Source organism: Populus trichocarpa, chromosome 13 (genome assembly GCF_000002775.5).
Source record: "Populus trichocarpa isolate Nisqually-1 chromosome 13, P.trichocarpa_v4.1, whole genome shotgun sequence".
Classification (NCBI taxonomy): domain Eukaryota; kingdom Viridiplantae; phylum Streptophyta; class Magnoliopsida; order Malpighiales; family Salicaceae; genus Populus; species Populus trichocarpa.
This window is the reverse complement of record NC_037297.2, coordinates 171474-194015: the sequence shown is the minus strand read 5'-3', so window position 1 is coordinate 194015 and position 22542 is coordinate 171474. Positions and strand designations below refer to the sequence as shown.

General features: G+C 35.1%; 3 protein-coding genes and 1 long non-coding RNA gene across 6 annotated transcripts; 1 reads left to right on the top strand and 3 right to left on the bottom strand.

Moving 5' to 3' along the window:
- Positions 1-399: 399 nt before the first annotated feature.
- LOC7465209 (probable L-cysteine desulfhydrase, chloroplastic) lies at positions 400-4125 on the bottom strand. 2 transcript variants are annotated; one of them, XM_002318888.4, is made up of 2 exons: positions 2444-4125; positions 400-670 (listed from the first exon to the last, which is right to left on the bottom strand). In XM_002318888.4, exon 1 carries the CDS (start codon positions 3906-3908, stop codon positions 2448-2450), a length of 1461 nt encoding a protein of 486 aa, XP_002318924.3. In that variant the 5' UTR covers positions 3909-4125; the 3' UTR covers positions 400-670; positions 2444-2447. The 2 variants fall into 2 exon arrangements, with proteins under 2 accessions (XP_002318924.3, XP_024439710.2); XM_024583942.2 differs by having other exon boundaries at positions 400-677; positions 2444-4121.
- A 2246-nt stretch (positions 4126-6371) lies between these two features.
- LOC112323850 (uncharacterized) lies at positions 6372-9149 on the bottom strand. Its single transcript, XR_002977334.2, has 4 exons — positions 8956-9149; positions 8484-8670; positions 6826-7221; positions 6372-6718 (listed from the first exon to the last, which is right to left on the bottom strand). It is a non-coding gene; the product is annotated as an uncharacterized LOC112323850 (long non-coding RNA).
- A 1526-nt stretch (positions 9150-10675) lies between these two features.
- On the top strand, positions 10676-14874 carry LOC7478872 (aspartic proteinase). Of its 2 annotated transcripts, none has more exons than XM_002319418.4 (14): positions 10676-11079; positions 11228-11595; positions 11666-11726; positions 11830-11924; positions 12011-12123; positions 12255-12423; positions 12522-12561; positions 12894-12958; positions 13086-13199; positions 13279-13343; positions 14005-14161; positions 14241-14360; positions 14467-14555; positions 14656-14874. In XM_002319418.4, the coding sequence occupies exons 2-14, from the start codon at positions 11245-11247 to the stop codon at positions 14738-14740; spliced, it is 1524 nt and encodes a 507-aa protein (XP_002319454.2). In that variant the 5' UTR covers positions 10676-11079; positions 11228-11244; the 3' UTR covers positions 14741-14874. The 2 variants fall into 2 exon arrangements, with proteins under 2 accessions (XP_002319454.2, XP_024439741.1); XM_024583973.2 differs by having other exon boundaries at positions 10676-11135.
- A 319-nt stretch (positions 14875-15193) lies between these two features.
- LOC7465208 (uncharacterized) lies at positions 15194-19562 on the bottom strand. The gene is made up of 8 exons (XM_002318887.4): positions 19395-19562; positions 18507-18588; positions 18021-18207; positions 17132-17286; positions 16736-16879; positions 16523-16626; positions 16257-16401; positions 15194-15539 (listed from the first exon to the last, which is right to left on the bottom strand). Exons 2-8 carry the CDS (start codon positions 18576-18578, stop codon positions 15459-15461), a joined length of 888 nt encoding a protein of 295 aa, XP_002318923.1. The 5' UTR covers positions 18579-18588; positions 19395-19562; the 3' UTR covers positions 15194-15458.
- Between the last annotated feature and the right edge of the window lie 2980 nt (positions 19563-22542).

Here is a 22542-nt window from a genome sequence, read left to right as displayed (position 1 = left end):
AAATATCTACACCTTTCAAGCCGAATAAAAACAAACACAAAGGAGACCTAAATACACCTTTCAAGCCGGATTGAAGTATATTTGAAGAGAACAATATCAAACCTGGTCCCTCACATTTACAAAAACATAAAAAAATATAAAAATAGAGAAGAAGACAGTAGATGCAGAGGGAGGAGAGTGATAATGTCAATGCAATCCTTGTATATGAACACCAACACCATCACCATCCTTTGTTAAGTTAAACACTTATTCAATTAGTTTGTAGGTGTAGAGGGAACAAAACAGGATTTGAGGTAGCCAAATAAGTTGTCAATAATTGATATTAACGAGCAATTTTATGATGCTAAAAAAATAACCGATGATATAATATATTAGTTACTCTACAATCTCCACAGCATATTGGGTTAAAAGCATGCTGAAAATAGTTTATATTAATTATTTGGATAATATTTACATGAATATCCTGGGAGAACAACAGACAAGTTCATCTCCTCTACAACTTCAAATGATTAGGAAAAAAAAAAAAAAGGGGTAAAGAAACAAACTTGGAACTCTGATACTCATCATCAATCTCAAGTTTGTTTGTCAACTTTTGAGTGTGGTACCGAAACCATGATCACTGGCTGATGGTCATTGGAAACGTTTCTACTGTGCCTCATTGAAGATTGAACTGCAAACTAACAGAAAATTCCAGGTCAAGGCAGCTTAAAAGAAGCAAAATCAAACTAATACGTTATTCCACAGATTTCATCAGCACAGTAAGAACTGAAAAACTGCAGATTGAAATGCAAACATGGTTTATAGTTTTGGTTAATGAAAAATGCAGGAAGAGAAATGATTTGTTCCTCGCAGCGTCCAACTGCAAGAGCACAGAGAAATTTATAATTCCACATGCACCAACCATTAACAACTCTAAAGACTGAATCCTACTACATCATTAAAATTATATCCATAAAAAACATAGACTTTGTTCCCACAAAAACAGACATATCATTTTTTTTTCCCCATTAATGGTCAAGTCTGATGAAGGAGACCAATGCGTGGATCTTCCTGTGCGATGAGGATCTCAATGAGCCACAATTAATCAGATAGTTACCTTATCCAATTATCATGTTGTTTACAAAACAAACTAGAAGGGAGCCCTAATTTGCATATGAGCAACTCTTTTCCATTTTTTTTTCAATTCAGAGGCCAAGGTGCTGCAAGTATAGTAACATGAAGGTCATTAAGGATGAACAAAAGAAGCACCAAACAATCACAAGGGGACAGCAAGATTGAGATATTCATAGAAGCAAAGAAATTTAGCAGCATGAAACTTGTGGAGGATCAGCAACTACTATCTTAAAATCATGCTCTATAATTTCATTCGATCGATTTAAATATTTGTGTCTATGTATTCAGTAAAAAAAAGCACAACTTCCACACATCAATCCCCTGCGCAAAATTCCGCTGTTGATTCAATAACAGGAGAAGGAATGGCAGGGAAATCATCTATCCAAAGACTAACATGTTGACAAGACATTCCAGGGATGGTCCTTGAATAGATACTGTTTTGCTGGTAATCCCAAACCAGACCCCTAATAAATACCCTGAATCACAGCCAAGATACCCTTTCCAGTAGAGTACTAGGAAATCAAGACAAAAGCTAGGGAATTTGACATGGACCTGGGGGAGGGCTGTCCCAAACTGGAAAGGTATCACTGCTCTAGGAAAGTAAACCTGTTATATCATTGTGATAGATTGATAGACAGTCTTTGACTAATAAGTCGGAAAACAAGACAAAAATCATTGGAATAGATGTTTATTTTATTGTAGACTCTATCTTTAACAAGATCAGATTCATTTTCACAGATCTTTACTAATTGATTCAACACGAGCTCGATATTGGTTAAAGCAAGTTGTGTTTCTGTATTCTTATTCTTCATAATTCTACTCATGAAAATTTCTTGAAAGGCCAGTTGCCAGTTTCCATGGTTTAAATGTAAGGAAACAACCTAAAGTTTCACAACTGATTTCATCCCCAGAAAATCTGAAAAAGGCATTACTCCTCTGCATTATCATGATGGACAATAACAGAACCAGCAGAGTTCATTGAACTTTCTGAGTTGGCAAGCAACAAAAGATTCGCTCCATAAAAACATTCTGCAATCTGATTGATTTATGGGAAATTTCACGATTACGCTCAAATTTAGATGTGCATATTCTGAATCACAACAGCGTAACGTATTCGAATCAGTTCCAAAACTTAGGCTAATCACCTAGCTATCACGGATTTAAAAGTGGAGTTTTTTTATAAAAGAAACTGATGGATTATCTATCAATGGATTAGCAAACGAAAAGTGCACATAGATTGACAATGTGAGTAAACAGGCACAGAAAACCCTCGTCATGATCATCAAGATAGCTTTTACAAACCCTGCAGACAATTCGGGACAGGGCATACCTCTTCAATTAGAGAGAGATGCACAAGTGAAGCCATCACTGACCAATTGGTTAACTGCATCCCTAAACCTGTAATAATCCTCAACCTTGTTGTAAACTTGATGAGAAATGCGAGCATAGCCAGTAATTGAATCAACTTCTCCATCAACTGGAGCCCTAAAATAAATAGGAACTTCAACCTGGAAATGCTCTCTCAAGTGTGACCTTAACTTCAAAGTATCCAGATCATTCGAAATCCCCAAACAAGCAGGCAATCCAACCATAATCATACTCCCACACATCTCCGGTGGAGACCCAAGATTAGTCCCCCAAGCTTTCACCAGCATCTCCCCCATCTCCACAACTTTCTCATGATTCCTCTTCTTAATTCCCTCAATCCCACCTTCAAACCTATTAAAAAACTCCAAAACCGCCGGAACCACCAACTGAGCACTATAATCCCTAGTCCCAATCCAAGCACTCTCTACAGCCAATCCATTACCATACTCATGAGACACAACAGGGTGATGCAGATCACCCCCTTTACCATCCTCTCCTCTCTTCCTGCAATACAAAAAGGCAACAGAAGGAGGGCAAAAAAACCACTTATGCAAATTACTAGTATAAAAATCAGCCCCAATATCTCTCACATCAACATCAACACACCCAATTCCATGAGCAGCATCAACAAAAACCTGGTCAACACCTTCCTCTCTACAAATTTTAACTAATTCTTTAACAGGAATAACAACACTAGGCATCGAAGTAACATGATCAATCACAGCCAACCTGACTTTCTTCTTCCCATTTTCTTTCCCTCTCGCTAAGGCCTTTCTAAATTCACTCACAATCTCCTCCTTTGATGCAACAGGGAAGGGCAAGTGTACCTCAATAACTTCCCCTCCAGCGCGCGTGACATAAGCCTGAACAGACTTCTTGACAGCACCATAAGCATAATGCAACATGACAGCAACATCTCCCTTGCTAAACCTTCCTTCGTTGAAACCCCATGCACAGTTTTGTAACACAATAGCAGCAGCGGTGGTGGCGTTGTCTACAAGGGAGATTTCATCAACAGAATGAGCGTTTACCAAAGATTTGATTAAGGAGCGTGAATGAAGTATAGAAGGTTTGAGGGTGTTGAAGTAGAAGTTATCTGGCTGGCGGAGGAACTGGAGCTGGAGGTTTTGTTGGGCTGAGATGACAGATTGAGGGCAGCTCCCAAAGCTGCCGTTGTTGATCCGAGCGATGGTTTGGTCATGGTGGGAGAATTCTGATTGGATTTCAGAGTCAGAAATGAAAGAAAGTTTTGTTCTCTTGGCGGGGGTGGTGAAGCCGTTGAGGGAGTGGCTTTTATGGTGTTTTAAGGAGGAGGAAGCCATGGCATGGAGGAGGAAAAATGGAGAGAAGGAGAGGGAGAGGTAAGATGATGGCAATGATGAAGGCAAGGAAGAGACGAAAGGAGAAAAATAATGTTTCGGTGACATCTGGAAAACACAAACTTCACTAAACTTAAACTAGTTCGATAATTACGTGACACCACATCCCAACCCTAGTGGCCAATGGAACTAGATACCTTTGTTCTTGTCTTGGTAACTTTGTGTCAGATTTTCACTCACAAAATGCTTCGACTTTGTTCAATGTTCACCATGACCGGGTCCATTTCAAGAAAAAAGAAAATGGTATCTCTGTAAGAAACAACGGGGACGATCTTGTTGAATCTTTACTCAAATGAGTGTGTCTTCAATGGATAACAAAGAAGAAAAAAAATAAAATGTTCGAGTGTTACTCACACGAGCATTGTAAGAAACTCCAATGTCATGGAATATTTGAAATGTTCTTCTACTTATATTATATTGCTCGATAACAAGGAGTTAAGAAACCGTTTGTGCACCGCAGATTGCATCGCAATAAAAACATTATCTTTGATGTTCATAGTACAGGTGAAACGAAGCCGCGTTATCAAAGAGGCAAAGAAGTAGAGTTTGTGCAAAGTCCAAAAGAGAAGTATTTTTATTGACAGTACGATAATCGACAGTAGAGATAGAAAAGTATTTTTATTGTATAAAATAATCTAAAATAATAATAATAATATTCATGTTTAATTTTTTAACAACTAATGAATCAGCATAAAAAACTAAAATACCTTCATATTTTAACTTTTTAATTTTTCTACGAAGAGATACAAAGGTAAATTTATTGTAACAATCAATAATAAACTTTATCTATTACTATTATGAATTCATCACGCATTTTAAAATTTTATTAAATGTATTATTTGATTATTAATTTAGCTACAAAAATCTTTATTTTATTCTAAACATAATCTAATATTAAACAATGCTGACGCTCCATCAATTTTCTGTTAATAACTGTTTTTTTTTAAAAATCTTTGTTTATGCTTTCATTCAAGGCATGAAAACAAACCATAGTTTTAGTCGACAGTTATAGAAAATTTTCTCTCCACTTTCCTCTTATATAAAATAATGAAGTAGCGAGGAGTTTATCATGATTTAATGTTGAAAGTATATCTATGGTGGATTTTAAACAGTCGCTAATAGTGGATGAACAGAGAGGGTGATATTGTCTAATTTCGGGACATAATTGATAAAATCATGGGATTTAAAATTCAATTGATAATAATATCAAACATTAGGGACTAGTCGAGGTTACTTATAATTTATTAATTTATATCAAAGATTAGCTGGCGGACATTTTCAATCAAGAAAAACGTCCTTTTCTTTTTGTATCAGTGTTACTAGTTAGAGGAGGAGGAGGAGGAGTCATTATTCCCCTAACAAAAGCCGATTCTAATGATTTCTTGCTTGTCATTTCAAGCTGTTTTCGTTCCTCCCTCGTACATACCAAAGTGTAATTTCAATCTCGTCAAAGGAAGCAAGCATCTACTCTGTTGAATGGTTTTAACTCTAGGCTCTGTATTTTTTTTTACGTGTTCTGTCGTAAATTTTAAAATATTTGCCATCACCTCCAGGCATATATATATATATATGCCTGGAGGTGATGGCAATGAATTATTATTAAGAGTGATTAGACCTGTAAATACGTTGATCTTTTGTGATTTGTTTATGCCCACTTGTGCTCTGCAACTAACAATTTTAAAAGCTTCTGTTCTGTCCTCCATTCGACCTTTGCTGATACTAAAAGGCCAAGCTTTGTGTTAAAAAACCTCTGAGAGTGAAGCCGAGAAACCATTATTGTAATGTATTCTTAATTCAGTGCTGCGTTCTTACCAATCCGGCACGACAACCAATTTTGGACTGTTTCAAGGGAATTAAAGCGGGGCTTGATAGAAGATGGTGCAAGAAAAAGGAGCGCGTCATGTCAAAAGAAATTTGGAGCTGTGCATGATCACTAGACAGACACCCTCCTATATGTACGCGTAATTGATCATCTGCCTTTAGTTGAATGGGTTAAACTCACAAGTCCTCAACAAAAGAGGATGAGCTAGCAGAAGCAGCAGGCATGGTGGTTTTCATGGACAATTTGTGATGCAAGGGAAGTAGTCCTCCATTTCCACGGAAAGCAAAGTTGAACGATAAGTTTAGTATCAACATCAAATGAAATGTTTCAAATCACTCACTCACTCGTTTTGTTTTGTTGATGATGATCAAATAAATCTCAAGTCAAAACCAATAACAAAAAGTTGAGATTTTTAACTTTAATTTACTTCAGATACATACATATATAGATGCGTGTTTGTGTGAAGCAAAATCATTCAGAACGCTTTGTCACATTTCTACCCTCTACTGACTTGTTTCATGTTAAGCTAGCTATAAGATTATGTGTACTCTTGTTGGGTTCTGGTTTGCCTCTAAGAAGTCTAGGCTAGCTATAATTTTGCATAGAGTCAAATTACAAGTCACTTGATCTCTTGGAAAAAGGCTACAATATTTATCCTAGCTAGTTAGAATCTAAATCATCTACATGTGTTTCCAAGCTTGTGATCCAGCTTGATGCCAAATTGTTTACAGAAAGTGTAATGGAATTCCATATATACAAGAAATTAATAATCAGGCTAATACGTCGCCTTGAAGCTCCCGGAACAAAACTTGCTGAAACTTCCTGCTATCTCTCAGGTGTGGTTGCACTTTTTAAAGCACCTATCCCACGTCCAACAATTAAAACAATATAATAGATCACTCATCACAAGACTTGAATTTTTTGGATGAACCCAGACTCAACTATCTTATTCAATACGGTAGTGAAGCCTTAAGGAGGGTCAACGGCCTGGGAAATATCATGTAGTATCATCACTCGATGTGCCCTAAAATATGTGCTGCAAGTGAGAGGAGTGTTAAAGAACCTTTCCCAGATCGAATAATCACAAGAATATTAAACAACATAAAAAATTGAGAATAGGCCTCCCATCAATAGCTATTTTACCTTTCCAAACATTGATAAGAGCTACGGCTCTGCTCTGTCTCGAATCCCTATTCTAAAAGTATGTTCTCTTCTGACTCCAGCCTCTCAGAGGGGGCTGATTCAAGACTCAATCAGTCATTTGATAAAAAAATCAAACTATTGGACAATCAGGCACTGCATGAATTCGGTCCTGGTGGTCAACCGAGAAAATGTATTGTCTCAAATTGCTCATTTACCACAGCATAATTCAACCCTCATGGGTAACCTATTGCCATTTTACTTTGTCATAAAGCAGCTATATTCTGGGGTTCACATTCTGGGCTGAAAAGGCGGACCAGCAGAGCAGAAGTTGAACTCCAACATACAGCTCCACAAGCAGCCCACCGAGAAGACTCCTAGGATTTGTAATTCTAGGACCTGCATGAACAATGATAGGTGAACATTGAATGTTTAGTTGAATACAGAATATGAAATGATAAAACCATAGCTAAATGTGTACCAAAATTGAAAAACAGGCTACACAACTGGAAAACAACAATGGACTAGAAATCCTTCCAAATGCACATATCAAAATATCATTTAGCCTGTCTTATGATCAACGAAAAGCTGAAAAAAATTAATTCAGAAGCACCAAATCCAAACTGCTTCAGAAAGACGCATTGTAGCTGCAATTCCTCGCATCATGCAGTTTCCAATGCTTTGATATACGTGATGCTACTTTTAATGTTCTAGTTTTTTACTTGTTTTTCCGTATCTACAGTATGTTGTACCTATGACTTGGGTATCGAAGCTGTTTCAACAGCACACCATGAAACTAACTCAAGATTTTACCACAACTCAATCTTTAAATATTTCAACTTACAATCAACTCAAGATTTCTTCAAAGATCAACACGCTTGATCTCCAGGATATTGCCATGGTTTGACAAACTTTTAACACCTTTCTTTGATCTTTTCGCATTTTAATAGGTTTTTATATCTCCATTGCAACAGAGACAGTCATCTATATGACCTTAGTCATATCAGGCATATCATCTGAAATTCCAGGATGCTTTACTGGATAATGTTCGTAAGATTACACACTTAATAGATTAAGTTAGTAAAACAAGATTGCGTCAATAAAATGAGAATACCATTTGATTCAACCCCAACACACGCATGAGATCCCCTCAAATGATCCCAGTAGTTTCTTTAAGAAGGAACACCAATTAGATTAAACCCTTCCATTTACAAGTCTTCCCCGAGTTTTTCATGACTGCCCATCTTTAAATACTAGTTTAGTATCGTCAACGACTCTCCTCCAAGACCAAGATACAACCAATAAAGACTATCATCATGATCACAATTGTATGTTGTGATATTCGGTTTGATGGCAAATTATGGCCAATCTTTCATGTTAGGATGTCAATTCGTATGCTTATTTTGGAAACGAAGTGCTCAACTTTGTCTGGAAGATCACTAAGTTCAAAACCTCCTCCAACAATACAAGGCACGAGCTTTATGCAACCTCATTTTCAAGACTTGATCGTATATGACCTTTACAATCAGTAACATGACAAATATCACCAAAAGCAAGATGATGATGCATACACGCATTTCAGTCATTTAACAACATCAAAAGCATTATACTGAAACAGAGCAAATGCCAACGAACAACGTAATAGGGACAGTAGAACATACCATAATGCAACCTACAGAGAATCTAGAAACCAAAAGCTCCTACAACACTAAAAATTCCAGCTGTTTGCCTCATTAATCTAGAGCAAGGCTTACAAACTGACCGCATCAACTCCCCTTCTGAGAACCCAAATAAGCGCCTTAATGCCATCTATCACACACTGCCGATTCAATTCAATGTCCTTAATACCTGAAATATAATAGAAGGTACAGGCTTTTTATCATGCTTCAAACATATCAACTCTCTAGAGTCTAGCCCATCAAAAAACAAAATCAAGAAAAGCCCAGATACAAGAACGCTTATTCCTTTATGTTCCTTAATAATAATAATAATAATAATAATAATAATAAACATTACTTGGAAGTTATTTGGTGCCATAACAATATATCTTTTTTTCATGAAAAAGAACTTTTTTGATTGAAATCAACTACTCCTAGCAGGAAAAAGAAAAGAGTACATGTTGGAGCTATATACCTCGTTCTACTACATTTATCTGACTTGAAAGTTAAAGCAAGCAGCTTAAAGCACTAATAAAATTAAAAGAAGAAGAAGAAGAAGAAGAAGAAGATGAATGAGTTTCTCTCTGTGTCATTTTGCAGAACAGATGGCGGGCGGGCGAATAGATACTCTAAAACCAACCAAACACATTACATAATGATTGAAGTATGATAAAGATGTGAAATTTATTTTTTAAAATTTATTTTTTTATATTTTGAGATGAAATATATTAATATCAAAAATAAATTTTAAAAATTAAAAAAATATATAGTTTTAATATATTTTTAAATAAAAAATATTTTAAAAAATAATTGTTATTGTAAATACCAAAAAGGCTTTTTAAATGTGTTTGATAGTGTGGTAACAGTTGTTTTTAAAAGTATTTTTTACTTGAAAAAATATCAAAATAATTTTTTTTTATTTTTTAAAATTTATTTTTGGTATCAACACATAAAAACTATTAAAAAAATACTAAATAAAATTAATTTGAAGAAAAAAAATCAAATTTTAATAAAAAAAGTTAAAACTCACTCTCAAGCATCTACTAAATATCGTGACATCACATTCGCATGTGTTTTTCTTTTGGATAAAAACTAGTTTAAAGGCTAGATCAAAACATTTTTGAATATGAAAAAAAACATACCATTTATAAATAACTACTTGATATTTTTTTTTAAATCTAGCTTAACGAGAGTTAATTTTAAAACATCTTAATCTAACATTTTTGAATATGAAAAAAAAACATACCATTTATAAATAACTACTTGATATTTTTTTTTAAATCTAGCTTAACGAGAGTTAATTTTAAAACATCTTAATCTAATTTTTTATCTAGTTTATGTTTAAAATTAAACTATATGAAAGTTTTTTCAACATGATCAGTAGGTTTGGCCAATCCAAAGGCATCTAGATCGATTATTAAAAAAAGAAAGGATGGAATTTATAAAAAAATAATGAAATTGATATAAAAAACCTTCTACTTAACTTCTTGTCTTGTCCTGGTTTAAAATTAAATCGTGTAGGAGTGACTCCAACGCGACTTTATCAACTTGACCTGTTCAAAGATAACCTAGTTGGCCGATAAAAAAATCTAAAGACAAAATTGAGAACAAAAGGATAAATTAACCAAAAAAAACCTCTTAACTTGACTCTTTACTTAGCTGAATTTAAAAGTAAATTATGTGAAAGTTATCTCAATATTATTTAGTTGACTTGATTGGTTTAAAGGTATCTTGAGAGATCATGAGATGAAAATGAAAAAAAAAAATTAAAAATAAGGAAAATAAAAAAATGAAGAAGCTGAATTGAGAAAAAAAAAAGATCAAAGGAAAATATCATTTTAGAGTTTCATTAATAGTTTTTTTTTTTATCCTTTTATGTAAGCAATTAGAAAAAAAGATTTTTTTAAAAAATATCAATGAGAAAGGAAGAATGAGTATTTGGAGGTGTGGTAGCAATTACTTTTTGAAGTATTTTTTGCTTAAAAATATATTAAAATATATTTTTTTATTTTTTAAATTATTTTTGATAGTAACACATCAAAATAATTTAATAACATTAAAAAAAATAAAAAAATAAAAAAAATAAAATTTTAATTTTTTTTAAAATATTTTTAAAACATTAAAATAAGATATTCATTAGCATTTGAGTCAGTACTCTTAAGAGTAGACTTCACCGTTTTGATGGATGAATGCTCTGCTACTACATTTTTCGGCTTAGTATACTGCCAGTCTAGTACTTTAGCTAGGAAAGAGCACAGTTCATAAAAGATCAAGCAAGTATACATATGATGTTCAGCTTGATTGGGCAAGACACGAGAGGTTTGGTTTGGAAATTTGTGGAACTTCCAGGCAATTTCCCTAGTCAAGACAAACAAAGACTATGAAACATTTTTCTTGTGGATTGTAGATGGACCTGACCATTCACGGAGAAGCTAATTTGAATGAAGCAGCAACCAGAAAGAGTTAAGGGTTGTTGTCAATCAAAATGAATCCAGACACAACCATGTGTTGAGCAAGTACCTCTCCTGCATTAAAGGGTGTTTCTTCTTTCTAATAATGTGTGTCTCCTCCCAGAAGAGCCTTTAAGAGGATACTAGGAGTATCTTTTCTCTCCTATGTCTGCACTTGATTTCTACACTCTCTTCAGGCTCAACAGTACACAGTCTCTTCAATTTTCTTGGTTCAGCTCAGGAACACAGTTGAGCTGTCCAACTGACTCTGTTTTTTTTTTTCGTTCTTTCTCGCAGGCATATTGCATCCACGTATGGGGAATAAAATTCTTCTCAAGGCTTTCTGTTTATGGGCTTTGACATGCTTCCTTCTTCCTGCTAGCTCTAATGGCCTGGTGAGAATAGGTTTGAAGAAGCGCCATTTGGATCTTCAGACTATTAAGGATGCCAGAATTGCTAGACAGGAGGGAAAAGCAGGAGTAGGTGCAAGCAGCAGGGTCCATGATTTAGGCAGTTCAGATGGGGATATAATACCCCTTAAAAACTATTTGGATGCTCAATACTTGGGAGAAATTGGAATTGGCTCGCCCCCGCAGAACTTCACTGTCGTATTTGACACTGGAAGCTCCAACCTCTGGGTTCCATCATCAAAATGCTACTTTTCTGTGAGTTCTACTGGTTTTTAATATACTGTCCTAAATATGAGATGAGATACTGACTCACAATCACCTGCAGATTGCCTGCTATTTCCATTCCAAGTACAAGTCAAGCCGGTCGAGTACATATACCAAGAATGGTAATTATTTGAAGTTAATTACTTGAAGTAGATGTTGTAGACAACATTGACTGCTATGTTGCGAGGTTGAAACTCAAATTCTTCTTTTCAAATTGCGATTCAGGGAACTTTTGTGAAATACATTATGGATCAGGATCAGTTTCTGGTTTCTTCAGTCAAGACAATGTTCAAGTCGGGGACCTTGTTGTCAAAGATCAAGTGAGTTATCTGTTCCATTTTACGTATATTTGGAGAATCATTTATCTTGTTCTTGCAGTACTGTGTGTGTGACTTTTGTAATCCAGGTTTTCGTTGAGGCTACAAAAGAAGGAAGTCTTTCATTCATATTGGGGAAGTTTGATGGAATACTTGGGCTTGGTTTTCAGGAAATTTCAGTTGGGAATGTTGTCCCATTGTGGTATGTTTATGTTTGTACTGTGGTTCTTAGTTAGTGACTCCATGCTTCTTGGAAGCAAGAACTTAGATTCATCATGTCTGCAGTTCTTTCCTCTAGTACCTCGGATAGAATGATTCATGAAAAGAGTGCAGGTACAATATGATTCAACAAGATCTTGTAGACGACGAGGTCTTTTCATTCTGGCTCAACAGAAATCCTGAGGCGAAAGAGGGCGGCGAGCTTGTTTTTGGAGGGGTTGATCCAAAACACTTCAAGGGAAAGCATACCTACGTTCCAGTTACCCAAAAAGGTTACTGGCAGGTACAAGAATTTCATCTTTGGACCAATTTCTAACCTTATTATCATGTGCTAATTTCGAAGAGGGAAAACTCAGTTACACTGTTCTTTCCCATTTTCAGATCAATATGGGAGATTTTCTTATAGGAAAACATTCAACAGGTGATCTTCAGTCAACTTAAGCATTTTTATATTTATGTTATCTATGCCCTTTTCTCCATATAATTCTGTATTAGCAGAGTAAAAACTGCAGTGGATACTCCCTAAAATGGGAACTGCAAACAGCTTGAATCCTATTATGAAATTATGAGTCAGTAGTCACTTCTCTTATAAATTGCCACATCCTAACATCTAATTTCTCTACATGGCCCGGCTCCTGTGTTTCCGAGCTTGTGACTCAGCTGGATGGCAAATTCTCACATGAAGTCTAATGGAATTCCATATCTGTAGAACCGGGATAATAAAGCTCTCACAATAAACCCTTTATTTCTCAGGTCTTTGCGAGGGGGGTTGCGCTGCAATCGTGGACTCTGGAACCTCATTGCTTGCTGGTCCAACAGTAAGTTTCTTCACCTCCTTGGTGACTGGCTTCTTTCCAAGCAGACCCCTTGCTTGACAGTTTAATTTTTCTTTCTTCCTTATGTTCTACTTGTTTCAAAGATATACTAAATAGCTATCATTTTCAGCCAATCATTACGGAAATCAATCATGCCATTGGAGCAGAAGGGCTTGTGAGCGCTGAATGTAAGGAAGTGGTTTCTCACTATGGAGACTTAATATGGGAACTCATAATATCAGGGGTGCGTTTGTCTTCAAGTTTCTTATTTCAAGAACTTTTCTACTTTTGTATATACCAGAATTTTATGCTGTGGACCTCAGGTACAACCCAGCAAAGTATGTACGCAACTAGGTTTATGCATTTTCAATGAGGCTAAGTCTGCAAGGTAAGGAGAATTAAGTTACATGCTGGTTCATGATCTACTTGCTTGGCACAGAAACTTTGCACAAGATTACTAATGAGTTTGGTATTTTGACAGCTTTTGCGGTCTATTTAAAAAAATAGATTTAAGAAAACAACTTCTAGTGTGGTTTTTTTAAAAAAATTTAAAAACATATGTTTGGTTAAAATTATCATGAGATAAATTTTTGCATATAAGATAATAAAAAGCAGGTCTCCATGAATAAAAAACAGGTTATTTTAGTTTTATAAAATCAAGATTTGAAACTCAATTATATATAAGAATAGTGCAAAAAACAAAAATTATTTAACTAACAAAACTGTTTTTTCTGTTTGGTTGGGCAAAAAGTAGAAGCTAATGCAATTTTCATGTCTTCAGTTGTTTTAATCACAGTATTTCCATCAAGATTTCAAGTAGAGTATTTGATAGCAGTGTGTGGTATTGAAAGTGAACATTATAGGATACTGGGGCTAAGTGCAAGTGCATGAGTCATGATTATCGCACTGCGAGGAAATTCTGTGATTCTGCTGACCAGTTCCTTCTCTTTTTTTCTTGTTGCAAAGGAGTTTTAAGGTCCTTATAAGATGATTAAAAAACTGCCTCAGCAGTGACTCTGATTGATTTTAAAACCTGATTTCTTGTACAGAACTGGTATTGAGTCAGTGGTTGAGAAGGAAAACAAGGAGAAATCATCTGCTGGTAATGATCTTCCATGCACTGCTTGTCAGATGCTTGTTATTTGGGTCCAGAATCAACTAAGAGAAAAGGCAACAAAAGAAACAGCAATCAACTATTTAGATAAGGTAGGTTTATATCAAAACCCTGCCTCTTTTTCAGAAGCTCAAATCTGTGTGCTAAGTTTTGGTTTTTGATCCTTCACAGTTATGCGAAAGCCTACCAAGTCCAATGGGACAGTCATCAATTGATTGCAATAGCATTTCAACCATGCCAAACATCACATTTACCATTGGAGATAAACCTTTTAGCCTCACTCCAGAGCAGGTTAGATTTCCATTGTCTTGTCGTCTATGAAGCATACAATTTGAAGTATCTTTATTACCTTCAATTCTTTATTTCTATATTTCTAAAGTCACTTATTTGTTTTCAGTATATTCTGAAAACTGGAGAAGGCATTGCTCAAGTTTGCATCAGTGGGTTCATGGCTTTGGATGTGCCGCCTCCACGTGGTCCTCTATGGTATGCTATCTTAGCCCTCATTTTATAGCTTCAGTTTACATATATACCTTTCTTTTCCGCTGTTTTTGTTTGAGTTTAAGCTGAAAATGCATGATTGCAGGATTCTTGGTGATGTATTCATGGGAGCGTATCATACCATCTTCGACTATGGTAACCTGGAAGTTGGTTTTGCAGAGGCTGCTTAGTGATTCTTTAGCAATGTTGTTGAAATGTTTTGATCAGATGTTCCTATGACAATTGCTGTTGCAGAGTACTTAGTAACGAAATCGCTCGTAAATGTCCGTGCTGTTTTAGGCATATTAGGACTATGCTTTGATAATCTGTTTCCCCTACCATCTACATATCGAAAAAAATATTTAATAAGTTCAGTTCATTATACACAGCAATATCAGAGGAACGATAATATAAAAATTTGCTCTTTATTGATTAAAAAAACTATAATTAATATTGTTGCTTTCCAAATAATACATTACAATTTTGATTAGTAAGTAATGTGCGATGATAATCACGCAAAACTTTGATTCATAGATACCAAGTTATCAGTAAGGCCACCCACCTTCATGGTGGTGAATGGATACTGCTGCAAATCAATTGTGCCATAATTATTGGAACTGATTGTTTTACATAAAATGGATTCATCATCGTAAACAGCATGTTCTAATTCATGTTATTTTTTCTTCTCTTTCTTCAATAGAGTAGATTTTTATTCGCAAAATCATGAGTTTACATGCCAATAGTCAATTCATAAGAGTTTCCAATCTCCCCTTTTAAACCGTCTTCGTTACATATGCGGCAAGTGTTTAAAAACATAAGAGCATGTCATTTGAAATGCATAACATATAAAGACCTTGAGTATTCCAAGGCACAGTATTGAATTACGGATGCACAGTGCACAGCTGAACTTCACTGTTCTTCATCGCTATCATTGCTGAAAACAGAGGCTACAGCTGATTTCGGCTTCTTTGCAGCTTTGGCAGAGGAGTTCTGTAGAAGGAATGAAAAAGCGTCACAAGTTAAATGGTGAGCATATAGATTATTCAGTCATCAAGTAATGATTTCTTTCACTCAAATTACTACAACATTGTGGTATTACTTATAGAAGCAGGTGACCAATTCAAATGGATACCAATTACAAGGAAAGAAAAGGCCATGTAACTCCCATTCTACGTTGAAAAGAATCACAACTTGTGTCATAATCCAGAAACAATGAATGCAATCTTGACGCATTCAACATTACTTTACAGAATGCCACATACAAGAACGGAACATAGTATTGTTACTTTTGTTACTGTAAATCCACGACAGTAGAATATTTCCATGCAGAAATAATATATTTCTCAAAGGTTCTTAACAAAAGCAGCATTTATCCAGAAGGGCAAAGCATTTTATGAATTCAATTAATCATAGGGAGTTTTTTGCAAGTTAGACAATCCTAGGTAAGTGAGAATTTCTGCATAAATGAGAGACAACAATTCATCCATGCTCGCTGCAATGCATAGAGACCTCAATTTATCCAGGTTATAAGAGGGAGAAGGAGATAAGGACATTTGAATAATCTACCATGTTATTATCATATCACAACAATCTATCTTGTCATGGAACATATGGCAGTTCATTTACACATACATAAGCCATGAAAACAGCTTCTAAGAACACATACAAGACTTATAATGATATAATTCTAATTCTTCAGTTGCATACCTTTGAAAAGCCCCCTTTAGAAGAAAACCCAAATTTTAATGCCTTCCGCTGATCCTGATCCACAAGTGCAGTTGCACTTTTCTGCTGAGCAGATCCAGATTCTTCCTGTTGCTGCAGCTGCTGCTCCTGTTTACGAGCATCTGCCCTATATTGCATAAAACAATGTAAAAACAAATGTGGCAAGGAAAAGATTTTAAAGACAATAAACACACAAGGAAAAGCTTGAATTATCAGATGCATTTGTGAAGGAAAATAAGAATGCTTACATCTGTGCAAACTTAGCCATCTCCCTCTCCTGTCGTTGTAGTTCCCGCTTTTGCCGATCATCACGACTGCTTGTACCATGCATCTCTCTCATTTCCTTAAATCGCTGAAACAATCATCCAAGAGTATTAAGGATATAGGAGAAAAAAATGGAAAGTAATAGCATTCACAGGGGTTGAAAAGAAACTCATCAAATGCTACGACAGTTTGTGTACCTTTCTATGATTATGATCGTATGAACTCAGATGAGCTTCAAATTCCATCGCCAATTTGTATTGCTTGTTGCAAAGATCACAAAAGAACACCTTCCTTATCTCTTTCACCTCAGTTTGAATTTTCTGCTCCCGTTCAGCTAATACCTGAATTTTCATAATTTGCACGAAGCAGGCAGTAGAAGCCACCAGGTAATAAAAACTGCAGGAAATTCTCAAGAGCTTCGAAAGTTGATGTTCCCCTATGATAATACCATTCCCGTCAAAAGACACGCATATATGCTATATGCTGCCTTCTGTTATTAGATGTGGGTTTCAGAAAAACAAAAGCATCAACCTCAAAATTTTATCTACCAGTCCAAATATTAATAATGATCTCCTACAAATTTATAAGCATACCTCCCGCTTTTTTGTGTCTTCCTCAGTTTCTTCAACCTCGATGTCAAGTTTCCTTCGCTGAATATTTTCTTCTGCAGTAAAAAAATCATCTTCTTCTTGTTTTCCAATTCCTAACTTTGGATCTCTAATTCCAGACTTTATAGGCTCAATGATTCCTGAACATAAAACCCAGAAGTTACTGTTAAAATTACAACATCATAGGTGAAGCAAACATCCCACAGAAATCCATCTCATCGATGTTTCTCATATCATTCAGACTAAAGGCAAATGATAGATTAGAAACTCTAACCACTTCGCTCTACTTAGCAGGATAGTTGAGCAAGAATAATTGTAGGTTACAAATGGGCCAGTTAGCATACAGTTCAATAAAAAAAAAAATCGACAGCAAGTAAATATATCTGCACGTTTAACAACTTGCAACCTATGACATTATATATCTGAGTTGTAGCTGGTGATCTTACAATCAAAACTATATTGGCAATAGAAGGTTTAAGAACATCAAAAGGCAGGAAATATGGATTCATCGATCACTGTAGCTGAGGAAAGGTTTTTGAGATAACTGTTTAGTTTCATAGAAAATCGAGGCTTTGAGTACCAAACACAAGCATTATGATTCAACTTCAATGAGTTCAAGATCACGTGTCATATTGCAAATCATCTCAACTAAAAGACTAAAAGTCACAAGAGGCTATGGGTGTTGCGATGGTGAAAGGCTTGTGCTTGAATAACAAAAGTTTAGGTTCAAGTCAAATAAACATGAAATGTTTTTTTAAAAAAGGAGAAGGATACCACTAATGTTCTCCCTCTTACAACCCCTACATCAATGAGGTCATAACTAGAGGGTGGCATGCAAATCCAGTACAGCCATTAGGCTCAACTAATGACATACCTTGCTCGTCCTTTCCGAGACCCTTTCCTTTCCATCCCATTTTCTGGAGAAGCCTAAAACCAACGTTTGATGCTGTCAACTTTGTGTCCAGTGATGCTTGTTCAACATTGTCGAGATCAACATTTTCAGTGGGTCTGTGATTTTTCGGCAATCGAAAATCCTCTGTGAAATCCTCAATAAGCGAGTCCTGTCAAGCACATACCACAAATCCAGATGATAAACATCACTACACAAGATTAAATGATGCTCAAGTATTCATGTAAGCACAGGCATAAAGGAAAACTCCATTGACACAGAAACATATAATCTTTTTATACCAAAGCAATTAATCAAAACTTAAACAGCGATCTTCAATTTATCAATAACATGGACCCAGTTCATGAACTTAAATATTCTCTAACCCTTTCCAAGCTGTACTGAATAAGCTATCTCCCATGCAATCCATCAGATAAGAAGAAAAAAAAAGGATTGGAAACCTAGAATCACCTGCTCTCTGTCAAGTTGCTGTTCATTGCGGGTGCTTGTTTCCTGTTTATCAATGAACCATCTGCAATCCATTTTCTACCACCTAAGAAAAAATCAAGAAGTAAAATAATAAAAAGGTTCGTTTCGGAGGAGAAGTGAAAAAAAAAAAAAAAAAACATGCTAGTTAAGAATAAGTGAAAAATATCACTAAAATATAGTCACAGCACACACTCCATGAAAAATATCAAAGACCGAAAATGCTAGCTATTAGCTTATCAGTTATGAATATCAAGATGCATAATACAAATAAATGCAGATTTTGGTTGCCAGCAACAATGAGCATAAAATTTGAATTCACAATCTTTATGCTCGAACCTGATTTAGTCTATAAAATGCAGAAAAAAATAAAAAGTAAGTCTAAAACTCAAACAAGAACATCCCTTTTTGTAATCCTAAACTCCATAAATACTATGCAAACATTAAGAAAATTCATTTTACATACGTGCTCTACATCCACAGGATCTCCTCAACAGTGAAAAAAACAACAACAAACAAAGCTAGCTTTTTTCACTGTTTTCTCAAAGTTTTAAGCTGATTCCTCAAAAGGGTCTCTCGCAACAAACGCTAAAAAACCAAATCCATGCCATGCCCTAACAAACTCTATTAATTATGAAAAATCAAAGTGATCTCCTTGAAATCGAAACTAAACTCACCAACACAAATCCCACAGAAAACATAATCTGCATCTCAAAATCTTATGAAGTGAATAAGATTCAAAAGCCCTAAATTTAAAGTCTGCTAGAAGTAAAGACCATGAATAGCAAGCAAAAAAAACAAAATTTTGGTTCAATATTGTCGGGAAAAAAAAGAAGAAGCTGATTAAATTTGATAAAAGTAAATTATATTTACCTGATTATTAATTAATGGGATAGAAGCTGAGAAACCAAACACCAACAAAGTCTTTGCCCTTTGATCTTCTGTCTCTGTGGTTTCTGGTCAATGAATCAAACCCCTTTATGTTTTGTCTTCAGACAAAACTCAGAACGCAAGTGTGTCCCATGGAACAAAAACACGGGCTAATTATTTTTTAAAGCTTAGCCCAATTTAATTTGTGTTTGGGCCAAAATTGTGAGCTTGCTCGGCAAAAAGAAGAAAATAAATAAAGAGATTTAATTTTCATAAATATATAAATTGAGCTAAACATATTTTTCATGATAAAAAGATTAAATTAAAATAATTCATTTATCATGAAGAAATTAAATTATGATATGATTAAAAACTAAAATGAGTCATTATATTTTTAGCTAAGAAAGAGAGTGATATCGAGGAAAGTTTTAGGGAAGGAAAATGTATTCAATTTCCATCACCACCTTTTCTTTTTCAAATATACATCCCAAGATTTCTTCACTCTTACTTTGTAGGGAAATACCTTCCTAATTAATGAATTTCCTTGAAAAATATATAAGATTAATTATGTGACGCGTGAAGAATTTATTTCTTGAAAAATATATAAGATTAATCATGTGAAATTATATTTTTTTTAAATGCATGAAGAAAAACAAGGAAAAAAATTATTCCAGAGAAGGGAGACAAACTTTTTCTTACGAGGGAGATCATAATGATAAGGTAATTATTTTATCGATCATGTATAAATATATTTGAAAATGTTAATCACCTCTCTTCCATTAATTATGAGACGAATTAAACTCAACAAGAAGATCATGAAAAGATGTGCTGCTCAAGCTTCAAATTAAAGTGAGGTAATTAAGAAATTAAATTGTTCCATGTAATTAATTACACAATATATATCCTTGAGCAAGATCAACGTAGAAACTTCTTCCTTCAAACATACGCACCTCACCTAAATCTGCCAAACTCCATGCTTAATATTTTGGTCAATGTAAGGAAGATTAATGGCCTTGACCAGTGGCGGAGGGAGGGGGGTTAGCAGGGGCCCCGCCCCCTGCAAGGAAATGCCCCTTCCTTGTAGGTGAGTGTGATTATAGAGAGTATCGTTAAGAAAAAAATGCTCCAGATGAGTCAAATGACTTAACTTTGTAGAGAGAAACTAAATATATATATTATTATTATTTATAAGGCCTGATTGCTGCTTCTAAAGCTTGCGACTATAATCATCTCAACATTAAATTTTAGAATTTTGTATGATTTTTATCCATTGAAAGAGTTTTGAGTATTACTTGAGATTCTATGTGGTATTTTGAGATTAATGGCGAAGTTCAAGATTCACACGTGGTTTGAGATATTGTAACTCTTAGTTTAACATTAGAAAATTTGTGTTGTTTGCGCTACTTTAAAGATCAACATTCAGTTTTTATGCTATGGCCCCTTTAATTTTTTTTTCTTGCTCCGCCCCTGGCCTTGACCAAGTTGAATTCATGTTCAAAAATCTTTTCAATGTATAAAACCTTAATTAGGAAGAAGTGCATGAACCAAATGGTTCAAAATTAAAAGAAATCTTCAAGTATCAATCTTTTTGACCCTCTTTTACGCACGCTTTACATTTTTTTTTAATACCTTTCTCCCTTTTCTTTTTAATAAATAAGGTATTGCTTATAATATGAGTAGGATTTAGAGTTTAGAAATACGATCGAACTCTAATTGCTTGTTTAATTAGCTTAATTGTTTCTTGAGTAATTAAGTCAAAGTCTAAAACCACGATAAAAAGAATTAAAAAGTACAAAACGTGTCTTAGTTACTCTTAATTAACTTAATGTCATATTCAGAGGAAGTTATCTAGTGAATTATGTATAGACTTTCTAAAGAGTACGCTAATCCAAATTCTAGTGTATTAAAATGAATAAATTATACTATAAATTATACACATATTCTGCTAGATATTTGTTGTGATATTCCTTATCTTTACAGCGAATATATATATAATATACGGCCAAGAGAAAGAAATTAAAGAAAGCTTATTTTACAATGATTAAGAAAAGGTAGTCATGGAAAATGTTTTTTTTTTCCCACTTTATGGAGAAGGAGGATATATAGTTGGTACATATGAATATGAGAAGAAGGAGAAAAAAAGGGATCAAATTGGCAAGTTGATTGGAGTTGTGAACAAATAAAATGGTAATGAATTATGAATGCTTGAAATTATAAACTGAAAGGATAATATGTGCTTGTGTCCCTGAAAAAAACTGAAAGGAGATGAAAAATGCTAGGAAGGAAGGATTCCCCGAGAAAATTAGGTATTCGACAGCTAACAAAGTTAAAGGTATACGAAACGAAGGCAAATTCAAAGGAGGAGAAAGCACAAGGAAGAAGAAGAAGAAAACTAATCGACAGCCAACCGATTGATGTTTGCTTTGAGTCGTCGATATTGGCCAACATTTAAGTTGCGGACCACATTCTTTATGCTTTGCCCTTAAGTTTTACCAAAACAGTAGCTAGAGAGTACTTACGAGCTGGGTCAAGATCTCTCTCTCTCTCTCTCTCTCTCTCTATGATATTTCATCGTGCCATTCCTATGTATCAATCACGGTGACCCTTGAATTCTCCAGTCTAGATTCTCCACTAAGATATATATCGAAAGATACCTTCCTTAATTAGCTAACCAAACCCTCCCTCCCTCCCTCCCCTCCTCCTATAAATTCAATACAGAGGCCTTGCATTCCTCATTTCAAAACCAACAACTACTACTTGTGAACACACTAGCTAGCTAGCTAGAGCTACTTCTTACTTAAGCCTTAATCCCCTTCTCATCACTTCATCAAATCATGGTTGGCAACAAGCAAAAGAAGTCCTCTTTCTTCAGCTTTCTCAAGGGTAGAAGGGCTCGACGAACAGGTGACGATGCATCCTATGCTTACGATGATGAAATGAGTGCAAGAAAAATCCTGCCGTTCGACGACGACAAAGGTCCACTTGTCTCTGTGAAGCCCGACCCCCGTATCGACTCCAAAGCTTCTGTTTTCATTGCCAACTTCCATGCAGCTCGAATCTCAGAATCTGAACGCCAAATCTTTCAGCAAGCAGCTGGGAATGCAGCTTAACGTAGCAAGTTGTCAACTTGTTAATTAAATTCTGATCCACA

Coding starts and splice junctions, on each gene's coding strand:
- LOC7465209 (XM_002318888.4), bottom strand. CDS start 3,908: ATGTCACCGAAACATTATTTTTCTCCTTTCGTCTCTTCCTTGCCTTCA.
- LOC7478872 (XM_024583973.2), top strand. CDS start 11,096: ATGTCTGCACTTGATTTCTACACTCTCTTCAGGCTCAACA. Junction 12,124..12,254: donor GGGAATGTTGTCCCATTGTG/GTATGTTTATGT, acceptor AAAAGAGTGCAG/GTACAATATGATTCAACAAG. Junction 12,424..12,521: donor CCCAAAAAGGTTACTGGCAG/GTACAAGAATTT, acceptor TCCCATTTTCAG/ATCAATATGGGAGATTTTCT.
- LOC7465208 (XM_002318887.4), bottom strand. CDS start 18,578: ATGGATTGCAGATGGTTCATTGATAAACAGGAAACAAGCACCCGCAAT. Junction 16,627..16,735: donor ACGATCATAATCATAGAAAG/GTACACAAACTG, acceptor TGATTGTTTCAG/CGATTTAAGGAAATGAGAGA. Junction 15,540..16,256: donor CTAAAGGGGGCTTTTCAAAG/GTATGCAACTGA, acceptor TTCCTTCTACAG/AACTCCTCTGCCAAAGCTGC.